Source organism: Aquarana catesbeiana, linkage group LG06, assembly GCF_042186555.1.
Source record: "Aquarana catesbeiana isolate 2022-GZ linkage group LG06, ASM4218655v1, whole genome shotgun sequence".
Classification (NCBI taxonomy): Eukaryota; Metazoa; Chordata; class Amphibia; order Anura; family Ranidae; genus Aquarana; species Aquarana catesbeiana.
In genome coordinates, this window is record NC_133329.1 from 342,472,021 (window position 1) to 342,496,799 (window position 24,779).

At 44.6% G+C, this 24,779-nt stretch overlaps 1 protein-coding gene across 1 annotated transcript in view; it reads right to left on the bottom strand.

Annotated features, from left to right (window-relative positions):
• The window catches only part of KLHL23 (kelch like family member 23), a 44,640-nt gene that overhangs the window by 11,399 nt on the left and 8,462 nt on the right, over positions 1–24,779 (bottom strand). The window contains exon 3 of the mRNA XM_073633949.1: positions 7,529–7,681. Coding sequence (XP_073490050.1) covers positions 7,529–7,681 — 153 coding nt within the window. The remainder of the gene's footprint in view (positions 1–7,528; positions 7,682–24,779) is intronic.

The window sequence follows — 24,779 nt, forward strand, 5'->3', positions numbered from 1 at the left end:
TCTATGTCGAATCTTTTCTATCTATGTAGAATAATCTTGGACTAATAGAGTTAAGGTTAGGCACATTCGACCACAGGTTTGATGGACACAGATTGTTATTGTCAGCATCATGTCGAATCTCCTATCTATATCGAAGTGTTGTAGCAACGAAAATGAAAATACTGTAAAGCATTTGTTTATATCGGATCTTTCCTTTTTCGGACTCTGCTCTTTCGTTATTGTTTGTTAAAACGATAACGAAAATACCTGAAATTCCGATGAAAATGCATTCGGACGAAAACAAATGCACATGTATAGTAATCATAACACTTTAAATAGTGCACATACAGTAACAGTATACAGCACAGGTGGCAAACACAAGGCCCGCGGGCCAAATCCAGGCCTTGTCATGTGGCCCGCGCAGCATCCGCCGGCCCCCGCCTGTTTTTCCCACTGCCTGTCTCCCTGTTTCCTGCTCTTCTGCTCAGTCCATCCAGCAGGGCCGGTGCACAAGGCGCATGTGCGGTCGGCCTGGCATAGCTGTCAGCGGTGGAGGTCCCTGTCAGCGGCGGAGGTCCCTGTCAGCTTGGACGGCAATGTTTTTTTTTTACCATCCAGTGGGCTGCAACCTGTGGGCAGGCTTGTTGAGGACTTGCTATACGGGGAGGTACCAGAGCTGGGCAAGGTAGGAGAGAATACAGATGTAAGGAAGTTTTTTTTGGGGGGGCGAAGGCTGTGGAGGCTGATGTGTGGGGGGGGAGTAGTGGGTGCAGAGGTCAGAACCTAGGAGGAGGGATGAGAATGACATGTTGCACCCTGTATGTAACGCACTCCTGCACCCTGTACGTAATGCACTCCTGCACCCTGTACGTAATGCACTCCTGCACCCTGTACGTAATGTACTCCTGCACCCTGTACGTAACGCACTCCTGCACCCTGTACCTAATTGTCAGGGCTGGGCTCAGCCCTTCCTTCTCTGAGCTGGCCGCTCAGCTGTCGACTAATTGCCAGCTCCCATCTCTATCCACAGTTACCCAGCTGTTGTTGATTCTGCTCGTCAGTCTTGCCTACTTAAAGTCGTCCAGCTCACTTGATCTCTGCCTTCGCCTTTGTCAACATCACAGAGACTTTCTCCTGCGTTCCTGTTGAAGACTTGCTCGGCTGTGTGATTTAACTATACTTCTGTCTCGGTCTGATTCATGGTTCCTGATAGTAGGCGAAGGCCATGAATTCAGAAGATACAGTCAATTCACTTGTTGGTAATATTTTTTCCAGATTGGATGAGCAAGATCACCGCATGGATCAGTTTGCCATAGCGTTACAAACGCTACTGAGTCGCATGGCTCACCTGGAAACTCCCACTCTGGCTGCTCCAGTACAACCTGAGTTGCAGACCGTCCCTGCTGCTGCGCCAGTCTCTGTGCAGGCACCCGCCTTGAGTATTACCTCTATAAGAGGTATGTCTGGTTCCGCTCCGCTTGCCCAGCAATTTGGGGGTGACCCAGTTCAATGCAGAGGGTTTCTCAACCAAGTTGAGCTATACTTTGAGATGCTGCCCAAGGTGTTTCCAATGGACAGATGAAAAGTAGGTTTCGTGATATCTTTGCTTTCTGAGAGAGCCTTGGCCTGGGCAAACCCTCTATGGGAGATGCAAAAACCTGTTGTCTTCAGTTACGCTAACTTTGTGGCCTCCTTCAAAAAGGGTATTTGACATTCCAGCACGCTCCGCTTCTGCTGCCAAGTGTCTCGTGTCCATCAAACAGAGTACGAGAACTGTTGCCGACTACGCCATTGAATTCCTTACTCTGGCAGCAGAGGTTGTTTGGAACAATGAGGCCCTCGTGGCTGCTTTTTCTCATGGTCTCTCGGATTCCATCAAGGATGAGATAGCAGCCGAGATATACCCACTGAGCTGGAGAGGTTGATCTCGTTTGCCATCCTCATTGACACCAGACTCAGAGAAAGACTCTCTTTTAAGGAGCGCTTGCGGAAGCCCCTTGTACGTTTACCTCTGAGCTTTGCAGTCCCACCCATGCCTCCTGGTACCGAGTCGGTCAGTGAAGATGAACCCATGCACTTGGGCTTCATGCGTCTCTCTGCGGATGAGAGAGCCTTTAGGAGGAGGGAGAGATTGTGCCTTTATTGTGGCCAGGCAGGTCACTTTTTGAAGTCTTGTCCTACCCATCCAGGGAACGCCCGATCCTTGAGGTCCTGTCATGGACAGACCTTAGGTGGCGTTGTTTCGTCCCCAGTTATCCAGAAGGATAAGCCCCTGGTTTCGATCACCCTTTCTTGGGCTGAGTCGTCCATTGAGATACAGGCTCTAATCAACTCTGGGGCTGCAGGCCTGTTCATTGATGCTGCCTTTGTATCGCAGTACTTGATTCCGCTGCAGCTGCATGACACTCTACTTGCCATTGAGGCTCTTGACGGGAGACCTCTACAGCCTGCCCATGTGACTCATGAGACGGTTCCGTTGTCCATGGCCGTAGGAGCTCTTCACCATGAGATAATCCAATTTCAAGTTATTCCCTCACCTAGGTTTCCGCTGGTTATTGGTTATTCTTGGTTACAGAGGCACAACCCCTCTTTTGATAGGCTCCGTGCTGAGGTTCTCTCCTGGTCACCACAATGCAGTGAGACATGCTTCCAGAAGGTAGCCAAGGTCCTGTGCACCTCTTCACTCTCCTCCCTGCCGGAGAAGTACCGCGATTTTAGCGATGTCTTTGACAAAGGTCAAGCTGGTAGTTTGCCTCCACACCGGCCTTATGATTGTGCAATTGACCTGCAACCTGGTGCAATACCCCCTCGTGGCCGGGTTTACCCTTTGTTGGTCTTGGAGGATAAGGCCATGGAGGAATATGTTGCAGACGCACTTTCTCGAGGTTTCATCCGCAAAATCCTCGTCTCCTGCTGGTGCTGGTTTCTTCTTTGTGAAGAAGAAGAGCGGTGAACTGAGACCTTGTATTGATTATAGGGGTCTCAATCGTTTCAAGATTAAGAATGCTTACCCAATTCTGTTGATTACAGAGTTATTTGACCGCCTCAAGGGAGCAACGGTTTTCACGAAGCTTGATTTTAAAGGAGCATCTCCATGGTCTTCGTTCCACTTGAGCACAAGTTTAGGAGGCTTTGCAACATGCAAACGATAGGTACAGACTCCATGCTGACCACAGACACCTGCCTGCACCTTCCTACCAGGTTGGGGACATAGTCTGGCTGTCGTCTCGCAACCTCCGACTTCATGTTCCTTCTTTGAAGTTCGCACCTCGTTTTATTGGGCCATTCCGTATCCTTCGCAGGATTAACCCAGTGGCTTACGCATTGGACCTTCCCCTTAGTATGCGCATCTCAAATGTGTTTCATGTCTCCTTATTGAAACCTTTGGTCTGCAACCGATTTACCACCTCGGTGCCACGTCCTCACCCTATACAGGTTGAGAACCATGAGGAGTATGAAGTACAATCCATTGTTGACTCCCGTAGGTTCCGTGGGCGCATACAGTACCTGGTGCATTGGAAGGGGTACGGTCCGGAGGAACGCTCTTGGGTCTCACCCTCGGACGTACATGCCCCTGTCTTTCTCCATGATTTCCATAGACATTATCCCCCTCAAGCCAGGTGGTCCCCCGAGGGGGGGGGGTAATTGAGGAGGGGGTACTGTCAGGGCTGAGCACAGCCCTGCCTTCTCTGAGCTGGCCGCTCAGCTGTCAGCTACTTGCCAGCTCCCTTCTCTCTCCACAGTTACCCAGCTGTTATTGATTCTGCTCATCAGTCTGCCTACTTAAAGTCGTCCAGCTCACTTGATCTCTTCCTTCGCCTTCGTCAACATCACAGAGACTTTCTCCTGCGTTCCTGTTGAAGACTTGCTCGGCTGACGTTCCTTCTGGCTCCTGATCCTGCTTGCTGTACTACTACGTTTATCTCTGGCTCTCTGACATTTGCTTGGCTGACTACCCGATTCGGTTACTGAACTCTGGCTTGTTTTGACTACGCTTACTCTGTTTACCTTATTATTATTATTATTAAACAAGTGTGATTTAACTATACTTCTGTCTCGGTCTGATTCATGGTTCCCGATACTAATGCACTCCTGCACCCTGTATGTAACGCACTCTTGAACCCGTCACTCTGTACATAGCGCATTCCTGAATTCTTCACTCTGTACATAGCATACTCTTGATTTCTGGTGGTGTTTAGTCTGAGCAGTCTCCAATACTGTTTCTTGTGGATGATACCAGTGTTGTGTGACCCTCCTTTTTGGAGTTGCATCATCTACTACAGGAGTGTGAGTGGTCTCAGTGCTGGTCTGCACCTGCCCTTCACAGCATATTAAAGAGTAGATCCATAGCCCTACAAATGCAACCGGCCCTTTCAGACCATCCATACTGCTGATGTGGCCCCCGATGAAATTGCATTTGACACCCCTGCTATACAGTGTTCCTTTAAATGCATCTGAGTATTTTTTTTTATATACTTCTAAGGCTATGACCATGTTCTATAGTCTATAATGTGACAAACAGCAAAGCAAGACCGCTCCTTCACTCAGGAGTGATGAGGAGAGTGCTCTCAGCCTGTACTCAGTAAAATCATAACATCATCATGGCCACTGCAAGTTTTCTTTTCAATGTGGCCAATGTCCAGGTTGAGGATTCAATTCCATTGTGTTTGGAGAAAACAATAGAAAAATACCTATATGAGCTTAAAAACGGAAGTAAAGTCTGCTATAAATTTTTTAAGGCCCCCCAGGTGGGTTATGCCATAATGTACTAGTATGCACAGCATGTAGTAATGTACAATATGACAGACTTACCTGTCATATGGTGTCCTCCAGCGTAGCACTGGGTTCGATCTGGAGAGCTCACGGGGCTTCCATCTTTGACCGCTCTTCCTTCCGGGTCCCGTGCCTTCGGCCATTTGATAGGCCAGGCTGCGATGACGCCATTCACACGCATGCACATGGGAGTCACATCGCCGCGGCACGGATCGGGGCCGTATATGTTCGCTGAGCTGGGCATGCACGGCTCAGTGAACATGACCGCTGACAGGCAAAAGGATGCATTTATGGCAGAAGAGACCAATAGGGTCTCTTCTGTCATACATACCCTGCTTGTCAGCTATTTGATTACACATCAACTTTACTTCCACTTTAAGAAGATCATAAGTGCTTCTTTTTATCTTATGGGAGATAACATGTTCACTCCATGGTCGGACAGCATCGACTGGTTCAATAGAAACTGGTCGTCATTCAGCCCGTGTGTACTGGAGTTGGTTCGACAGAAGCCACGTTCAGCCAGCTTCTGTTGAAGGGGCTTAACTGAAAAAGGTCTGCCGATTGTCTCCCAATCAATCGCTGACCGGAGTGTTCTGGCAGGGGGGGGGATGCCGTCCCCCTGTCAGAACACAATAGAACACGAGAGGAGATCACTGCACTAACATCGTATTATTAGTACAGCGGCCCCTCCTGAGCTGTCAGTTTTTTCGATCAGCCCTGCTAGGTTGAATGAAAAAAAAAAAAAAACTACTAGTGTGTACGAGGCTTTAGTCATGATCACACTGGTCACACCTCATCCATTGTCAATTTTGGGTGTTGTATGACAGCCTAGTAGTATGTATTTTTTAAAGAGTATCTAAAACCCACATACAGTAATTTGCTATATTAGAGTTCACTAGTGCTTAAATATGAGACATGCCATTGTTATCATACAGACTGGACTACAAAAGGTCTTATTCTCATTACATGTGGGTTGGGGGGGATTAGTTTACAGTAGGAAGATAATGATATCTGTGTCTTCAGTTCAGCTCACAGGAAGTGACAATGAAACTGTATTTCTGTCCTGATCTACAAGTATTTATTGTACATTTCTGTACATTTTGAAGATATACTTAGTCTGAGAAATGAAAATTTAAGCAGCAACTAGACCTAAGGACTGGTAACATGCAGTATATTACATTTTTGTTCAGTTTTTTGGTTTAAATAACTTGGTAGGTGTTGTCTGCTGTTTTCATAGTGGTCTAAAGCGAAGCGCTTCATTTTTAGGCAGGCCATACATGGTTCAAATCTTGGCTAGTTCAGCAGGAACCGACCAAGATTCAAAGTGTGTATGGGCAGGCTGAATGTACCAAGTTGATCGAACTATCAACTTGGGTACAACCAGCATGCCTGGTTTTCCCTGCGATTATCGCTAGCAGCTGCTATAGCAGCTAGCAATAATCACTGTCTCCCCCCCACCACCACCACCAAGAGAAGACAATGGCCCGGCAGGAGGGATCCCTGCATCAACACTGTCTGTGTTGATGAGGGAATCAAGCAAATTTTCTGCCTTACCCTTTAACCTGTTCCCGACAGCTATAAGCATATACTCGGTGACTGGATGGGTGTGTTTTTAAGCTGAGCAGCTACATATAAATACGTCCATGGGAAATTTTTTTTTTGTTCTGACAGCGCGCTTACTGCACACTCCCAGCACAGTAACTAATGCCATGTACACACGAGCCGAATGTCCAACAGAAAAAGTCTGACGGAAGCTTTTCATCGTCTATTCCGATTGTGTGTATGCCTCATCTGACTTTTTTTTTCGAAAATTCTGACAGACCTAGAAATGGAACATGTTCTAACCAATTCCTATCGGGAAAACCAATCGTCTGTATGCTGTTCCGATGCACCAAAAACGACGCATGCTCTGAAGCAAGTACGAGACTGAAGCTATTGGCTACTGGCTATTGAACTTCCTTTTCCTAGTCCCATTGTACGTGCTGTACGTCACTGCAATCTGGACTGTCGGACTTTGGTCGGACTTTGGTTTGACCGTGTGTATGCAAGACCGCTTGAATGGAATTCCATCGGAGTTCCGCTGGAGAAACCTTCGGAGGTTATACTGACGACAAAACCGGTCGTGTGTACAGGGCATTAGATGTTTGAGAGGTTGCATACGTGTGATCAGGAGCTTACGATCATGTGACCTCTATGAAAGCCAATCACAACGGTCACAAAAACCTAAAACCCACCTCCACCCCCTGGCATTTAGTTCCTCTTAAAAGGCCAGGGGGCAGCATCAAGGGGTTAAAGAGATTTTCTACTTTCAGAAAGTGTTGTCCACTGAAACAGGTAAAACATTTTATTATAGTGCAAATAAACTCCCAAAAGGAAGTTAGTTCTGCTTTAACACTCCGAATTAACACAATCAGAATTGAGGATTTTTTTAATTCATTTTTTTACATCATTTTAATATTTTTTTTATTCTTTAGCCCCACCTCCCACTGCCTTTTCAGCCTAGGCCAGAATGACATGTACCTGGTCCTGTACTCCTGGGATATTTATATCGCATCTCCCAGGAGGCTGCAAGATTGGTACACAAAGCCTGGGGGCTTCTCTAGAGACGGCGGGGGGGACAGGTCAGGCACGAAATTAGAGCTTGCTGTCTACACCCAAAAGAGGCAGCAAGCTAAAGAGGGCCAAGATGAAGGTATGGGACAACGTTAGATTATATGTGCAGGTGAGTATGTGCTTTGAAGAGTACTACAGCACTGGCTGTTAAATGTTTTCTTACCTGGATGGGGACACACTGATAAGATGCTCCATTCATTTATATCCAAGTGAAAACTCTGAATCTTATCATATGTGCAACTTCCTCTGTACCCATAGTGACCACCGCTGACATAGATGACATCACGCAATACACAGGCTGTAGCATTTCCCACTCCTGTTACAAGAAATAAGGTCAAATAAGATCAATTCAAATAAATTAATTTCACATTAGGGAAACAGTTTTATTTATCATAATGGTACTCAAGGGCCGGTGCCTAGGTAAAGAGAGGCAGCATCAGACTTCAAATTTTTAAATATTTAAATAGGTTTTCCTAATTTTGTTTCCATTTTCTGGCCACCCCTGGACATCTGTAGTTAAAGAAGAATTCCGGCTATGGATATTTTATACATAGTTAATTTGGTCCAACTATGTAAATTCCATATCTGGGCCAACTATGTCAATTCCATATCTTCCATCCCTGGAAGTTGGAAATCACTAAAATAGACGCTGCTACTCCAGTGATCGCCACTTGCTTCCAGGTCACATCACTGCCTCGCCTCTCTACCTCATCTAATCAGAAAATGCGTTTCATTCATTTAAAAAAAGCAAAGCATTCTCTGAATGGTACCTGTGCTAAGTGGCTGACCTCCTGTGTTCAGAATGCATCAGGCCAGCTGCGCATGCATAGGACCCAAAAGCAAGTAGGGTGGTAAGGGGGGGGGGGGTGGTGCAGGAGATATTGGGAGGAGTAACAAGACTTTTTACAGTTCAGGAAACGAGAAACAATCTCTCTTTTCTTATGTTTGGTGGACTGTATAGGTTAAAAAAATAGCTGTAAATATATATTAGTGTTCAATGACTTACTCTGCAACTCTACCATCACTGGAGCGAGTGCTTTCTCTGATTTAAACCCTTCCACTTTCTCTCTCCTGACGCAGTAGCTATGAGCTCAGCATTTAAGAGCTTGCTCCTGTGTTGGTGGATGTGAACAGTAATGCCCCGTTCACACGATCGGACTTTCCGACAACAAAACCGTGGATTTTTGTTCGAAGGATGTTGGCTCCAACTTGTCTTGCATACACACGGTCACACAAATGTTGGCCAACAATTACGAACGTGGTGACGTACAAGACGTATGTGATATCTCCATTACGAATGCTGGTTATATCTCCGGCTCGCGTGGACTATTGTCTGATGGACTTGTGTACACACGATCGGAAAGTCCGACAACAAACATTTGTTGGCGGAAAATTTGAGAACCTGCTAGCCAACATTTGTTGGTGGAAAGTCCGACAACAAATGTTCTATGGAGCATACACACGGTCGGACTTTCCGCCAACAAGCTCAGATCCAACATTTGTTGTCGGAAAATCCGATCATGTGTACGGGGCGTAAGGGTTAGGAGTCTCCTAGCAACGTCCTAGCAACAGGGCAAAATGGGAAGGTTCAATCCACTCAGACATCTTTCGCTAACCCCAGGTAACCTCTGGCTCTGTGGCTACATGCAAATGGTGACGACTCCTCCCAGCCCATCATAACCTTGTACAGGCTGAGTAGCTGCTGCTGTTCATTCATACAGTACCTGTCATTTCAGCCACAAGAATCATGGATAAATATCCCACGAAAAAACACAAGTTAACACACCACTTTTGAACCTGATGAATTAGTTGTAAAATTCAGAGCACAATGTAGAAATAAAAAAAACTGCTCTGTCTGTTGGAGAATAGTGATATCCACTCTTTTTTCTATATCAGCCCCCACTTGGTAAGGGCGGACATCATTATTCAGGTGTACCTAAGATAGCGCACCACAGTGTCTGTTGAAGACTTAACTTTTTTTTAGTTTTGGATACAATGGAGAGGGATTAGAGCCCTTGTCAGTCTTGTTGTCTGTGGCCCCGTTAGGGAGATTCATCCTATTTGTCCTGTTTACTGTTATCATTGAAAGTGAAAGTAAAAGAAAACACCAAATTTTGGGTTTTCCCCAGAAAAGTAATAGAGGGGAAATCTTCCAATGGGGACACTAGTTATGGTGACCCGGGGTCCCCAAGAAATTCCCTTCATTTGCAGGAATTCCCTTTCACTTCCTGTTTGGCTATGGGACAGGAAGTGAAGGGAAATCTCCACAATGGGACACAGGTAAAAAGAATTTGACAGGGGTTATGACCCTCCCTTTATTCTATCCAAAATTACAAAAAAAAAGTTTTGCTTATAGTTCTACTTTAATAGTAATATTCACTCTTCTTTCTATGTCAGCCCCCACTTGTTATTTACTAATATAATCCTATAACACAAGGGGCAGACATCATTATTTAGGTGTACCTAAGATATCATGATGTCTGAGCACAGCACTTTATACGTATCTCTAAAAATACTCCCACCTAATCTATAGAAAGAACAAAGAATTCCATATATAGGGCCAGATCAAAATACTAAAAACAGAATCTCCATTTAAGGCCTTGGTTTCCATGTCGTGCCAGGAGGAATCATTTACAGTAGTTTTAGTGTACCACATATTAACCCTGCAGCCACAAAAGCATTCCACATTGAATTTCATTATATAACTTCGCATGACTGTAAATTGTTAGGTAGAATGTTTATGTCTGGTAACACTTATTCATTTATTGATAAAAACATTTACTCTTTTATTGTCCTTTGTTTAGACTTTTTTTGGGGTGTATTTTTGGTAGTATTTTTTATTTAATTTAGTCCTCTTTGTAATTTTTGTGAATTTGATCATTATTTATGTATCGTCATAGTTTATTTTCCTTTTTTTGCTGTGAGAAAAAAAAGTAAAATAATGGATCCAATCAGAGGCCAAAATACAAGGCCAGGATAATTAAATGGAGTTTCCATAACCTTTACCAACCATTTAAAGCCCATTCCCCCCCTAAAATCCACAAAACAGCCCTAAAAACTATAGAATCCCATTCCCCAAAATGGTGAAACTTAGTCAAAATCACCTAATTTTCAGCAACATTTTGAGAAAAGTAAAACTTTCTTGCTACCCGTTAGATGAACTGATTGTAATATTCTTAAAAAATAACAAGTGAGACATCCATTTCCAGTAGGGGTTGTGGTGGCTTCTTATGGACCGGCTACTAGAAGCAAATTGATGGTTAACATCAAGGCATTGTGTGAGGGAATTCCATCTGTTACTTGGACACATCACCCTTTTGATTATCTGCTTCCATCATCCATAATTTGGTTGAAGCTGTGTACTGCTCTATGGGGCTCCTTTTGTAGCCGCATTGACACTGATGTGCTGCCTCCTCGCCTTTTGGGTTGCTCCGGAGGCTCCTTTTTTCCCCCTGCCCCTACCGGGGTCTGGACACTTTATAGGTTCTGGGTTTGTGCACAGATGATCCCCTGAGGAAGCATTTTGGCGAAACACAGAGAACCACATGATGAACCCTGTATGTAGCCACACATATGGAAGAACCTATATCACAATTCAGTACCTACAGTCAGGTCCATAAATATTGGGACGTCGACACAATTCTAATCTTTTTGGCTCTATACACCACCACAATGGATTTGAAATGAAACGAACAAGATGTGCTTTAAATGCAGACTTTCAGCTTTAATTTGAGGGTATTTACATCCAAATCAGGTGAACGGTGTAGGAATTACAACTGTTTGTGTATGTGCCTCCCACTTTTTAAGGGACCAAAAGTAATGGGACAATTGGCTGCTCAGCTGTTCCATGGCCAGGTGTGTGTTATTCCCTCGTTATCCTATTTACAAGGAGCAGATAAAAGGTCCAGGTTTCATTTCAAATGTGCTATTTGCATTTGGAATCTGTTGCTGTCAACTCTCAATATGAGATCCAAAGAGCTGTCACTATCAGTGAAGCAAGCCATCATTAGGCTGAAAAAAACAAAACAAACCCATCAGAGAGATAAGAAAGAACGCACCGTGAGCTCAGCAACACCAAAAGACCCGGAAGACCACGGAAAACAACTGTGGTGGATGACCGAAGAATTCTTTCCCTGGTGAAGAAAACACCCTTCACAACAGTTGGCCAGATCAAGAACACTCTCCAGGAGGTAGGTGTATGTGTGTCAAAGTCAACAATCAAGAGAAGACTTCACCAGAGTGAATACAGAGGGTTCACCACAAGATGTAAACCATTGGTGAGCCTCAAAAACAGGAAGGCCAGATTAGAGTTTGCCAAACAACATCTAAAAAATCCTTCACAGTTCTGGAACAACATCCTATGGACAGATGAGACCAAGATCAATTTGTACCAGAGTGATGGGAAAAGAAGAGTATGGAGAAGGAAAGGAACTGTTCATGATCCAAAGGATACCACCTCATCAGTGAAGCATGGTGGTGGTAGTGTCATGGCGTGGGCATGTATGGCTGCCAATGGAACTGGTTCTCTTGTATTTATTGATGATGTGACTGCTGACAAAAGAAGCAGGATGAATTCTGAAGTGTTTCGGGCAATATTATCTGCTCATATTCAGCAAAATGCTTCAGAACTTATTAGACAGCGCTTCACAGTGCAGATGGACAATGACCCGAAGCATACTGCGAAAGCGACCAAAGAGTTTTTGAAGGGAAAGAAGTGGAATGTTATGCAATGGCCAAGTCAATCACCTGACCTGAATCCGAATGAGCATGCATTTCACTTGCTGAAGACAAAACTGAAGGGAAAATGCCCCAAAAACAAGCAGGAACTGAAGACAGTTGCAGTAGAGGCCTGGCAGAGCATCACCAGGGATGAAACCCAGCGACTGGTGATGTCTATGCATTCCAGACTTCAGGCTGTAATTGACTGCAAAGGATTTGCAACCAAGTATTAAAAAATGAAAGTTTGATGGATGATTGTTAATCTGTCCCATTACTTTTGGTCCCTTAAAAAGTGGGAGGCACATATACAAACTGTTGTAATTCCTACACCGTTCACCTGATTTGGATGTAAATACCCTCAAATTAAAGCTGAAAGTCTGCAGTTAAAGCACATCTTGTTAATTTCATTTTAAATCCATTGTGATGGTGTATAGAGCCAAAAAGATTAGAATTGTGTTGATGTCCCAATATTTATGGACCTGACTGTATGTGTTAGATTTGGGCCACTCTATACAGGTTTCAGCACACTCAGACCATTGCCCCCATTTTTATGGGGAATCTAGAATATAATGTCTGCTGAATTTGGAATTCATGTGTTATTAGATATTTTAGCTGATTGATATTTGTATTTTTTTATACTTCTAAAGTACTAATTTCCTACATTTGGGGTTAAAGGTGGCAATCATTAAAGTCTATTCAACTCTTCTCTTACTGTTTTCTATAATAATCTTAAATCTTATAGACCAAGTTCACCTAAAACTGTTGTTGGGGTTTGCTATGGCTGTTGCAAGATTAACCTACTCCTGGTTACTCATATCTCTCTGAGACAACAGTGGTGACTGAAGACATATCCCCACCAGATTTCTAACAATGCTTGACAGTCATGTCTATTATAGAGCCAGATAATGTGGTCTCATGACACAGACAGATCCTCTCAATATAGAATTAAGAGGGAACCTAGAGAGACACCTTTGTTATGGCCTTCTAGGAGCAGATGGTGACACAAACTACAGCGGGATAACCAAGTCATCATAGTGTTTAAAGATGGGTATACAGGTAGAGTTTTTTTTTTGTTCAACCAGCAAGTTTAACGCAGACTGAAAAAAGAAAGATTGCCAAGTCAGCGAACAATCAAAGCTGGCTTTTAAAAGGAACCGCTGGAAGCTCCGGTAGGGTGAACTGGCTGCTGGACTGTAGAGTAAGCACCTGTATGTATCTTTTTTTATTTACAGAGCACCCTGAATAAAGGGAACCCTGAAGGCTCTATTAACATGCAAAGGGTTCATGCCAATGAGCATTATTGTCAAAAGCTGTATTTTCCATTCACATGAATGCAGTTGCTTTTGAGTGGAAAATGTAGGGTCCGGCAATAAACGCTGTGTGTGGCCGCTTTAAAAAGTCACGTGACCAGTGACAAAACATTTTGGGTGGAGCCTGTGATGTCATTGCACGCTACCAGGAAGCAGATTGCCACTGGGGAGAATCTGCAGGACTGAGAATCTGCAAATGTTTGAGTGACCAGCAAGGGGTTTTATAATCCCAGTTGTACAAAGCGATCCATCTTTGTGCACCAGAGCTAGTGCACCAACAAATGTGAGTGTGATTATTTTTATTTAAAGGAGAAGTCCAGCCTGAGCTTTTTAGGCTGCGCTTCTCCTATGGGTCACAGGAGTGCAATTCGTTTTGCACTCGTGACCCGTTTTCAGCAGAGAGCAGTCTGAAGTCTGGTCTCCGCTGATGTCACTGCCATCGGTCGAGGCAGCACGCCATCCCGACTTTCCAAGTCTGGATCCGCCAGCTGCCTTGACTGATGGCAGTCTCAGCGAGCTGCTCCCCGCCCCTCCACAGCTCAGCGCTCCAATGAGCGTGGAGGTTCAGAACTCGGGGAGGAGTGAGAACCGAGCCATTGGCGGTGTTTGGTGGCTCAGTTTTCAGTGCAGAGACGGTGGGGGACAGCTGCAGCATTGGTCTGATGCTGCATCCACCTAGTTACGTATGATTATGCAAAAAAAAAAAGAAAACCATACTTATCTTTTAATAAAGACCTATTTTATACAGTTCAACATTATGTTAGTTTTTTTTCCTGCTCCTATGACATATGTGTACGATGTATAAGGTCTAAGCAGGGAACAAGAGTCCAAGCACCAGGGAAGCAGCCAGCCACTGGATATTTACCCATATTGGGAATACTATTGTAGACCCCTGGGAGGGCACATAGTTTGACCAGTGGAGGGCACTTTTGTTTTTTTTCAAGAGAAACTCAAGATTTGCACTAAAGTTTATTATTGAATTTTTAATTTTTCACAGAGAGTGTATGAGCATGTACATTAAATGAATGGACTGGATTTTATGATCACTTCTCTATAAGGACTATTAACACTCTCCATTTAAGTTTGCAGAGTTGTTATGTTTATTTCAACTGCATGTTACTTTTGAGTATATATCAAATGGTTCACAAGTGTGATATGTCACTATAAACTATCTTTTTTTGGGTTTTTTTGTTGACCTATGAGGGATCATCACCACTACTGCCACGTTTATATTTGTTTGTGTCATTATTATTTAACACATATTTGCATTATATGTGATTTTTTGAGTTAGCTGGATAGGCAGCACTTCACATTTCTTCTATTTTTGCTGGGTGTGGCCTGCTTTGCATGCAGTTTAACACACTTCAGTAGCACATGCTGCATCCAAAGAAATGCAACACAGTGCAAGGAATACAATAAACAGCAGGCCAAACGCACCCTGTGAACTTTCATGTTTACTGCACAATTAAAACCAAACAGGATTTTTTTGATCTGCGCTTGTTGTGAATTCAAATGCAGCAAAACAATGCCCGTCATCATGAAGCCAAATGGCGCGTACACATGACCGGACTTTCCGTCAGAATAGACTCCAATGGTCTTTCCGACGGAGTTCCGATGGAAGTCCCTTCAAACGGACTTGCCTACACACAATCACACCAAAGTCTGATCGTTTACAACGTGATGACGTACGACGGAACTATAAAAAGGAAGTTCAATAGCCAGTAGCCAATAGCTGCCCTTGCGTCATTTTTGGTCCGTCGGAATAGCATACAGACGAGCGGTTTTCCCGATAGGAACTGATTCCGTTGGAAAGATTTGAAACATGTTCTATTTCTAGGTCCGTCAGAATTTTAGAATGAAAATGAAGCCCACACACGATGGGAATGTCTGATGGAATGATTCCATTGGACCTTTTCTGCCGGAAAGCCCGGTCGTGTGTACACGGCAAAACTGTGACCATAATTTGCATATAGGTATTCTAGCTTAGTTCTTGCTTCTCCTTATTAACTAGTAAAAGGGCAATTACAATTAGTAGTCCATAGAAAGGTGAGAGGAGTAGTAGAGGGAAAGCCAGAGTTTGATCATAAAAGCTATAGTTGCAGGTACAATAAGAGTCTTCTTTTTTAGTACCTGGAGTGCTATGGGGGTGCTGGTTCTACAGTCTGGTGGCCATTCTACCCTACTGAGACAATCCACAGGTCAGGCCCTACACATGTACTAGGAAGCTGGTACTTTCTTGTTTGAGAACAACTGTAATGTATGTGGTACAGCTCTAACTTTTACAATTTAGGAAGCACGTAGACATGTAGCTTCATGGTGTAGTTTTTGTCTGCACTTTTGGATGCTCACATCACATTATCCGCCTATAGCATTAAACGAAGCCCATCACTGGAGAGACATGGAGGCTGCCATTTGTGACTTCACCTCCTGAAAATGCTAGTTGCCTGTTTGCCATACCGATCCTCTTGCTTCATCTACTTTGAATTACTGAACAGAACATGTACTGTATGCGGACAGTGTTTTTCAGTGATATTAGTGATCCGCACACGTAAGCCTGGTACACACCATCACATAGCTCCCTTATTTGCGGGGACTGTCCCTGATTTGAAGCAATGTCCCCTGTCCATCATTCCAACTCATTTGTCCCTCATTTTGGTCTGATCTATATAGATGTATATAAAATGCACTTTTTATCTTTCAAAAAGTGTTTCCCAGTGCTAAACCTTTCATCCAATTTCTAAATTTCTGCATTTGTACATTTTAAAAGCCAATATAAAGGTATAGTAATGGTAAAAAAAAGTGGATTTAATTAACCTTTTTTTTGGTTAATTCTCCTTTAAGGGGGTGTGGCAGGGGGCGTGTCCTATGCATGCATACATTTGTTAGTAGATGTCCCTCATTCCAATCTCAAAATGTTGGGAGGTATGCAATCAGATTGTTGGTCAACAAAGCATCAGACTTTTGTTCGAAGGGCGTGTGCCAAGAACTTGTCTTGCATACAAATGGTACACAATTGTCGGCCAACAAACATCAACGTAGTGACGTACTATGAGGAATTTCAGCTCTTGAGAGCCACCCTTTGGGCACCTTCTGCTAATGTTGTGTTTGGTGAGCATTGATTCTGAGCATGTGTGTTTGTGCTTTCAACTTTTGTGTGACGGACTTGTGTACAGACGATAGGAAAATCTAACAACAGACTGTTGAAAATTTACTAGCCTGCCATCCAAAATTTGTTGGGGGAAAGTTGGACAACAATTGTCTGATGGAGTGTACAAACGGTCGGATTTTAGGCCAACAGTCTGTCATCACACAATTCCCTACCAAGTTTCCCTGCCAAAAATCCGATTGTGTGTACGAGGCTTTAGTTGCTGACCCAGAGTCAGCATAACAAAAAGACAATTTGCTTTCCAAATTTTAATTCTAAGAAAGACGTAAAGAAAAACAGAAGTAAAATATATAGAAAACTGCTTTCCATTTATTTTTACTCTTAAATGACAGTTAATTAATTCATAAGGATATGGCTATGTCCTGTATTTACATGTCTAATGGTCTGAGCACAATCCCATGGTCTGGAATATAGATGACATTTCCCTTCCAAGCATCATCTGATCTCTACAGCATTAGCTGACACCTACACTGTCTGCCCCAACAATAATGAAATCAGACAGTGTAGTCGTATTCCCTGGACACCACTTCAGTGCTGGAAACCTGCTTTGGAAAATGGAAAATGTCATCTAATCACAGCTGTTCCCATCTTATCTGTCACCCCAGGGAGCATTGCATTTCATCCTGGCACCACTTCAAAAAAGGCATATAATTGTAGAAAAGAGAATATTTCAACTAATCTAGAACATACAGTTAAAAAGAAATATAGTACAATGTACATTGCAGGGCAAGAATTATCTTTACATCATTATTCTAATTTAAGTACACATGGCATATTCATTTTAAACCATACATAGTGTATGTAAACCCTAACAGTGAACTTATCCTATATTCCCCACTTTTGATTTGCCAAATAATCCATTACAAGTGTTCTGTCATACTTCTTTTTTTTAGCCCACTGTGCAGTGCGCAAAAACAAAATGCCAAAGTGAACAAAAAGTGTATGTGAACACTCTAAAAAATTGCACTAGAGTGTGTCTCCTGTAGAGGATGTACCCCTTTCTGGCTCCCCCAGGGCGCAAGACTCCTGAAGGGGGCAAGGCATACTCAGATCTACCTAGCCAAAAGGCCCAACATGCCTTGCTCTTCATGATCAGCCGAGGCCAACCAACGAGTACTAGGGAAGGGGCTCTCCCGAAGAGAGAAGGAAGGAAAGTAGGCCCAAAGACCCACACCCTAACATCTGTGATTAAAGGAAAAGAACAATTTGTCAAGTTTTGTGCAATAATTGCAAAAAATACCTGTTGAATCTGCCAGAAATTGTGTGAGCTGATAAGGTCCTGTGCTCTCGGCCTGTGTGCAAGGAGGGGTTATAGAGATAAGGAGGGAAGGAGATAAAAAGGTATAAACTACTATATGTTAAAAACATGAAATATTGCATAATAATATTTAGGATTCTTACAGACAGCTAACAGGTAAATATTTAGGCTCTTCTTCCCACACATGTTTCAGTTACTTATTACTTCCTGCTGATAAAATAAAGTTGTTTACAGAGCTCAATAGCTCACTTTTAGTGTAACTTTATGAAGGTGTTAAAACAAATCCTAAATGTTATTGCTATAGGTGTGTGCAGCCTATTGCATTAGGGTGTGAACCAGGGGTGGATCCAGAGTCTAATCTTGGGAGGGGCACTGGCAAAATTTTTGCGGGCAATTTGTCGGGGCAATGGCTGGTGTTGGCGCTTCAATCATCACGGCACAATGGTTAATATGGTGTCAGGATGATTGAAGCACATTATTTCTATTATTACATTGTAATATAATATGAAATAGTTCAACTCACCATAATGCAGAATCAGTGGATGCCCTGAGCGTGTCACTTGCCACCGTCGCCTGCTACCAGATGGGGATTGTCTTTTGCTACGTCGCCTGTCACAAGATGCAGATTTTCACTTGCCAGTGGCCAGTGACAGTGTCCCTGTTGTTCCAGAGTGAGGACGGGCAGTAAGAGATGATGTCATCTCTCTGCTGCCTGCACCTGCACAGTAATGGCAGTTTTCTTTTAGATGCAGAAATGCGGTGATGCAGGGGGGCGGTGAGAGACAGTGGTGTCCTAAGCTTTCATATTTGGGGGGGCACATGGGGGGACAGGGACAAAACTAGGGGGCCAACTATAAACTGCAATTATATATACACACACACATATAAGTACACAGTGTCTTGAAAAACTATTGGTGGATGCAGCCAGGTGGAGGGGAGGACAGGGTGGGAGCAGCCATGTGGAAGGGAGGACAGAGTGGGAGCAGCCACGTGGAAGGGAGGACAGAGTGGGAGCAGCCAGGTGGAAGGGAAGACAGAGTGGGGGAAGCCAAGTGGAAGGGAAGACAGAGTGGGAGCAGCGAGGTGGAAGGGAGGACAGAGTGGGAGCAGCCAGGTGGAAGGCAGGACAGGGCAGGAGCAGCCAGGTGGAGGGGAGGACAGGGCGGATGCAGCCAGGTGGAGGGGAGGACAGGGTGGATGCAGCCAGGTGGAGGGGAGGACAGGGTGGATGCAGCCAGGTGGAGGGGAGGACAGGGTGGATGCAGCCTGCTGGAGGGGAGGAGAGGGTGGGAGCAGCCAGGTGGAGGGGAGGACAGAGTTTGAGAAGCCAGGTGGAGGGGAGGACAGGGTAGATGCAGCCAGGTGGAGGGGAGGACTGGGTGGGAGCAGCCAGGTGGAGGGGAGGACATGGTGGATGCAGCCAGGTGGAGGGGAGGACAGGGTGGATGCAGCCAGGTGGAGGGGAGGACAGGGTGGATGCAGCCAGATGGAGGGGAGGACAGGATGGATGCAGCCAGGTGGAGGGGAGGACAGAGTGGGAGCAGCCAGGTGGAGGAGAGGACAGAGTGGGAGCAGCTAGGTGGAAGGGAGGACAGGGTGGATTAGGCCAAAAGTTACATCTGACTAGAGCACCTTCTTCTACATATTTACTGTGTCCCCTGCATGGCTTCTCGCAAACTGCTTCTTATGGCTTTCTTTCAACAATGGCTTTCTTCTTGCCACTCTTCCATAAAGGCCAGAGATTTGTGGAATGCACAACTAATAGTTGTCCTGTGGACAGATTCTCCCGCCTGAGTTGTGGATCTCTGCAGCTCCTCCAGAGTTGCCATGGGCCTCTTGGCTGCTTCTCTGAATAATGCTCCCCTTGCCCGGCCTTTCAGTTTAGGTGGATGGCCATGTCTTGGTAGGTTTGCAGTTGTGCCATACTCTTTCCATTTTCGGATTATAGATTGAACAGTGCTCCATGAGATGTTCAAAGCTTAGGATATTTCTTTATAACCTAACCCTACTTTAAACTTCTCCACAACTTTATGCCTGACCTGTCTGGTGTGTTCCTTGGCCTTCATGATGCTGTTTGTTCACTAAGGTTCTCTAACAAACCTCTGAGGGCTTCACAGAACAGCTGTATTTATACTGAAATTAAATTACACACATGTGGACTCTATTTACTAATTCGGTGACTTCCGAAGGCAATTGGTTCCACTAGACTTTAGTTAGGGGTATCAGAGTAAAGGTGGCTGAATACAAATGCACACCACACTTTTCAGATATTTAATTGTAAAAAAAATTGAAAACCATTTATCATTTTCCTTTCACTTCACGATTATATGCGTACTCTGTGTTAGTCTATCACATAAAATCCCAATAAAATACATTTATGTTTTTGGTTGTCACATTACAAAATGTGGAAAATTTCAAGGGGTATGAATACTTTTTCAAGGCTATCTATCTATCTATCTATCTATCTATCTATCTATCTATCTATCTATCTATCTACGCACACACATACATCCTGTAATCAATAAATGTAAACAAACTTTTTTAAATGTATTAAAAACATGGATGGTGTCAGTGAGTAGAACAGTGTACGTGTCAATAGGGCAGAGGTTGGTGTCAGTAGAGCAGTGTACAGTGTCAATAGAGCACTGGATGGTGTCAGTAGCAGGGGGAATCTGTGCCGCACGTGGTGATTAGGGTGTGCCCAGGCACAACCAGCACACCTTGTGGTTATTTCAGATCTTGCCAATATCTTCATTGCAAATACAGTAAAACATGTGTTATTCCAGGAATATATTCATTACAGTGTCACTGCTGGTTATGTCACCGCCCCTTCTATGCTCTAACGGCAGCTGCCACCAGCATACTTACCAACTGTCCCAAATTTCCTGGGACATTTCCGTGATTTAGACTATTCTCCCAATTTTATTGTTTCCCGGGAAATGTCCCGAGAAATCCTTTTTTACGATTTGCCGCCGCGGCTAGAGGTCTGAGGTCAGCAGAGACATTGTCTCCGCCAGCCACCATTTTTGAGAAGACCAGGAACACGGCTGGGCGGGGGGTTCTATAACCACGAGGCCGGCGGAGACCTACTAGGAACCTCATGTAAGGGAGGGCTCCGCTGGGGACACCTGATGTAAGGGGGGCTCCGCTGGGGACACCTGATGTAAGGGGGGCTCCGCTGGGGACATCTGATGTAAGGGGGGCTCCGCTGGGGACATCTGATGTAAGGGGGGGGCTCTGCTGGTGACACCTGATGTAAGGGGGGCTCTGCTGGGGACACCTGATGTAAGGGGGCACCGCTGGGGACATCTGATGTAAGGGGGGGCTCCGCTGGGGACACCTGATGTAAGGGGGGGCTCTGCTGGTGACACCTGATGTAAGGGAGCTCTGCTGGTGACACCTGATGTAAGGGGGGGCTCCGCTGGGGACACCTGATGTAAGGGGGGGCTCTGCTGGGGACACCTGATGTAAGGGGGGCACCGCAGGGGGCCTCTGATGTAAGGGGGGCTCTGCTGGGGACACCTGATGTAAGGGGGGCACCGCTGGGGACACCTGATGTAAGGGGGGCTCCGCTGGGGACACCTGATGTAAAGGGGGCTCCGCTGGGGACACCTGATGTAAGGGGGGCTCCACTGGGGACACCTGATGTAAGGGGGGGCTCCGCTGGGGACACCTGATGTAAGGGGGGCTCTGCTGGGGAGACCTGATGTAAGGTGGGCTCCGCTGGGGACACCTGATGTAAGGGGGCTCCACTGGGGACATCTGATGTAAGGGGGGCTCCGCTGGGGACATCTGATGTAAGGGGGGGCTCCGCTGGGGACATCTGATGTAAGGGGGGGCCCTGCTGGGGACATCTGATGTAAGGGGGGCTCCGCTGGGGACATCTGATGTAAGGGGGGCTCCGCTGGGGGCACCTGATACAAGGATGGACTCTGCTGGGACACCTGATGCAAGGGCGGACACTGCTGGGGGTACCTGATGCAAGGACGGACGGCTGGTGGCAGGCGACGTGGCAGGTGACACGCTCAGGGATCCCACTGATTCGGCATTATGGTGAGTTGAATGATTTCATTTTATATTACAATGTAATAATAGAAATAATGCACTTCAATCATCCTGACACCATAACAACCATGGTGCCGGGATGATTGAAGTGCTAACACCAGGTGTTGGGAGTATCTTTATCTGCTGATTGTTAAACTTTCTGGAATACACATATTTCTATTGTTGTATAGAATCTGGGGCTGCTGTCCCTCCATCCCTCTCTCCCCCTTTCCCCCTTTCTCTCTCCATCCTTATTCATCTCAGACTCTAACCACACCCCCTTTGAGCCATGCCCATTTAAGACACGCCCACTATTTTGCATAAACCACGTCCATTTTTCGCCACAACTCGCTCCGTGCACTGCATTTTTACTTACCCCCGTGCCACACCTACAAACGCATGCCCCGCCCCCTAATTATAATAAGACTCTGCCTACAGCCAAAAAAGTGTCCCTAAAATTTTTTTTACAATGTTGGCAACTATGCACCAGGTAATTTGGTGGTGGCTGGGGCGGAGGGTCACTGGAGAGATAAATAGCTTATCCCCTTCTAGGCTCTGATAGCCGTTGACAATGGATAATCTGGTGAAGGCTGTGCCAGAGCAGAGCAAAGCTACAGTGTATCCTTATGTTTCTTTTTTCTTTCCCTTTCCCTAACTGACTCCCTAAACTCTGTTCATATCTAGGTGTTGCTATTTTACAGGCGCTTTTCGGACATTTTTTCAGGCGTTTTTCTGGCATTTTTTCTGAGTTTTGCAGCATTTTTGTACAGGCGTTTCCAAGGTTAAAAGGTCACCAATGTAAAAGCAGTAAAGTGCCAGTAATCTGCCAAAAATGAAGCTCCTGTACTTTTTTGAGCGGACGGGCATTTTTGCTTCAGGCGTCAGAACGCTCAGATGTGAACAGGGGCCACTGAAACGAATTGGATTTGTCTTGTTGGGCGTTTTTAGAACTGAGGCTTACAGCAGAAAAACGCCCAGAAACGCCTAGGTGTGAACAGAGCCTGAGCCCTAAATACTCTGGACATTTGCTCTCTGTGCTCCAAAGCCAGAAAACCAGGGCACTCAAGCACATCCAAAAGCTCTTATAACAGGGCTGTATCATGTGTTATATATTGATGTTTACATTCAGGCTTTGTGTCATAAATAGTACGGATGACATCACAGTCACTTTTGAAGCCCAGTTGTAGTCTCAGCAAAACATACAGTATACATATCTAGTCAGCTTTGTTCAGAAAAGCAAGTGTTGTGTGCCTTACTGTTTATTATTTTATAATTCTTCCCCAGCTCCAGCAGAACATTTCTGTTTCTGGCTGCAGCTAAAGACCACTGTGTTCTTCAGTGGTCAGACGTTCGTCCTCCCTGGTCACAAGTACGGAGCTGCAATCAGCAGGGAGAGTGAGTAATGCCTGCAATATTTACTTTTTATGATGATGACCCCCTTCCCCCTAAGAGGGAAATTAGAAGTGCAGAGAGATATTTTCCAGTGTTCCAGTATTTGTTGGAACATCTCCATGTGATCAAGTACAAAGCCTTTTCTCATTACTGAAGAGGGAAAAAGGATATTATGGTACATACACCACAGTCAAATGATACTAACACTGTAGAGATGCAATGAAGGCAAATGTCTCCAAAATTTCACACCAAATGCCGCGTACACACGAGCAGACTTCTCGTCGGACTGAACTCCGAAGGACTTTTCAACGAAGTTCCAACGAAACGGACTTGGCTACACACCATCACACCAAAGTCCGATCCTTTAGAACGTGATGACGTACGACCGGACTAGAAAAGGATGTTCAATAGCCAGTAGCCAATAGCTGCCCTTGCGTCGTTTTCGGTCCGTCGGACTAGCATACAGTCAAAGTTTTTTTCGATAGGAATCAAGTCCATCGGAAAGATTTGAAACGTGCTCTATTTCTAAGTCCGTCGGAATTTTCGACACAGAAAAAGTCAGATGAAGGTCCGATGAAGCCCACACACGATCGGAATGTCCGACGGATTCGTTCCATCGGACCTTTTCTGCCGGAAAGTCCGGTCATGTGTACGTGGCATCACAGTACTAGAGATATAGCTTCTGACTGAGTATTCCATTAAAGTATGTAGGGGTACCTTCATCCTGTGAATAAAGAATTTGAAGGGCAGGAGACAATTCCCTCATATGTCCCCAAGTAATTGGAATGAAATGGACTTTCTCGGTACCCAATAATTTTAATCTACTGGTAAATATAAAACATTAATTTTATTTGTACAAGATATATAAAAAGACAAGTATCCAAATATAGATTTACAAACATCCGTTTCATTCTCGGCGAGCACGGGGCATACAGTAGGTGTGTGTAAACTGGTACCAAAGCCAGAGACTATAACTAAAAATAGAAGGATACGGGATTGTATGTACTGTTGATTATACCCTATTGAGAGGAAAAAGAAAAATATATGAGAGGGGCAAAAAAAAATGGGGGAAAGCGGGAAAAAGAAAAAATGGGAAAAGAGGAAAAAAAAAAAAGGGAAGAGAGAAGGACAATAAGGAAAGGGGAACAGAGGAGGGAAGGGGGAGAAAGAAAGGAGGGGATTTATATTCTGGTGTACTATCTATTATTTTTTTTTTTTTTTTATGTGTTACCATGTTATTATGTTTTTCTGTTACAGACCTTGTTTAATATTACTCCTCCGGAGGAAGCGGAGATATCCGCGAAACATGTAGAGGTCTTAACGTTCACTGAGGACTACTTAGTCCTCCATCTGCTATTCTGGAGGATACCAAGCATTGGTGTAACGTGACACTGCCTGTTTTGTAATACCGGGTCATATAATGAAACTGATATTTTTAAATCTATATTTGGATACTTGTCTTTTTATATATCTTGTACAAATAAAATGAATGTTTTATATTTAAATTGTAATTATTGTGTACCAA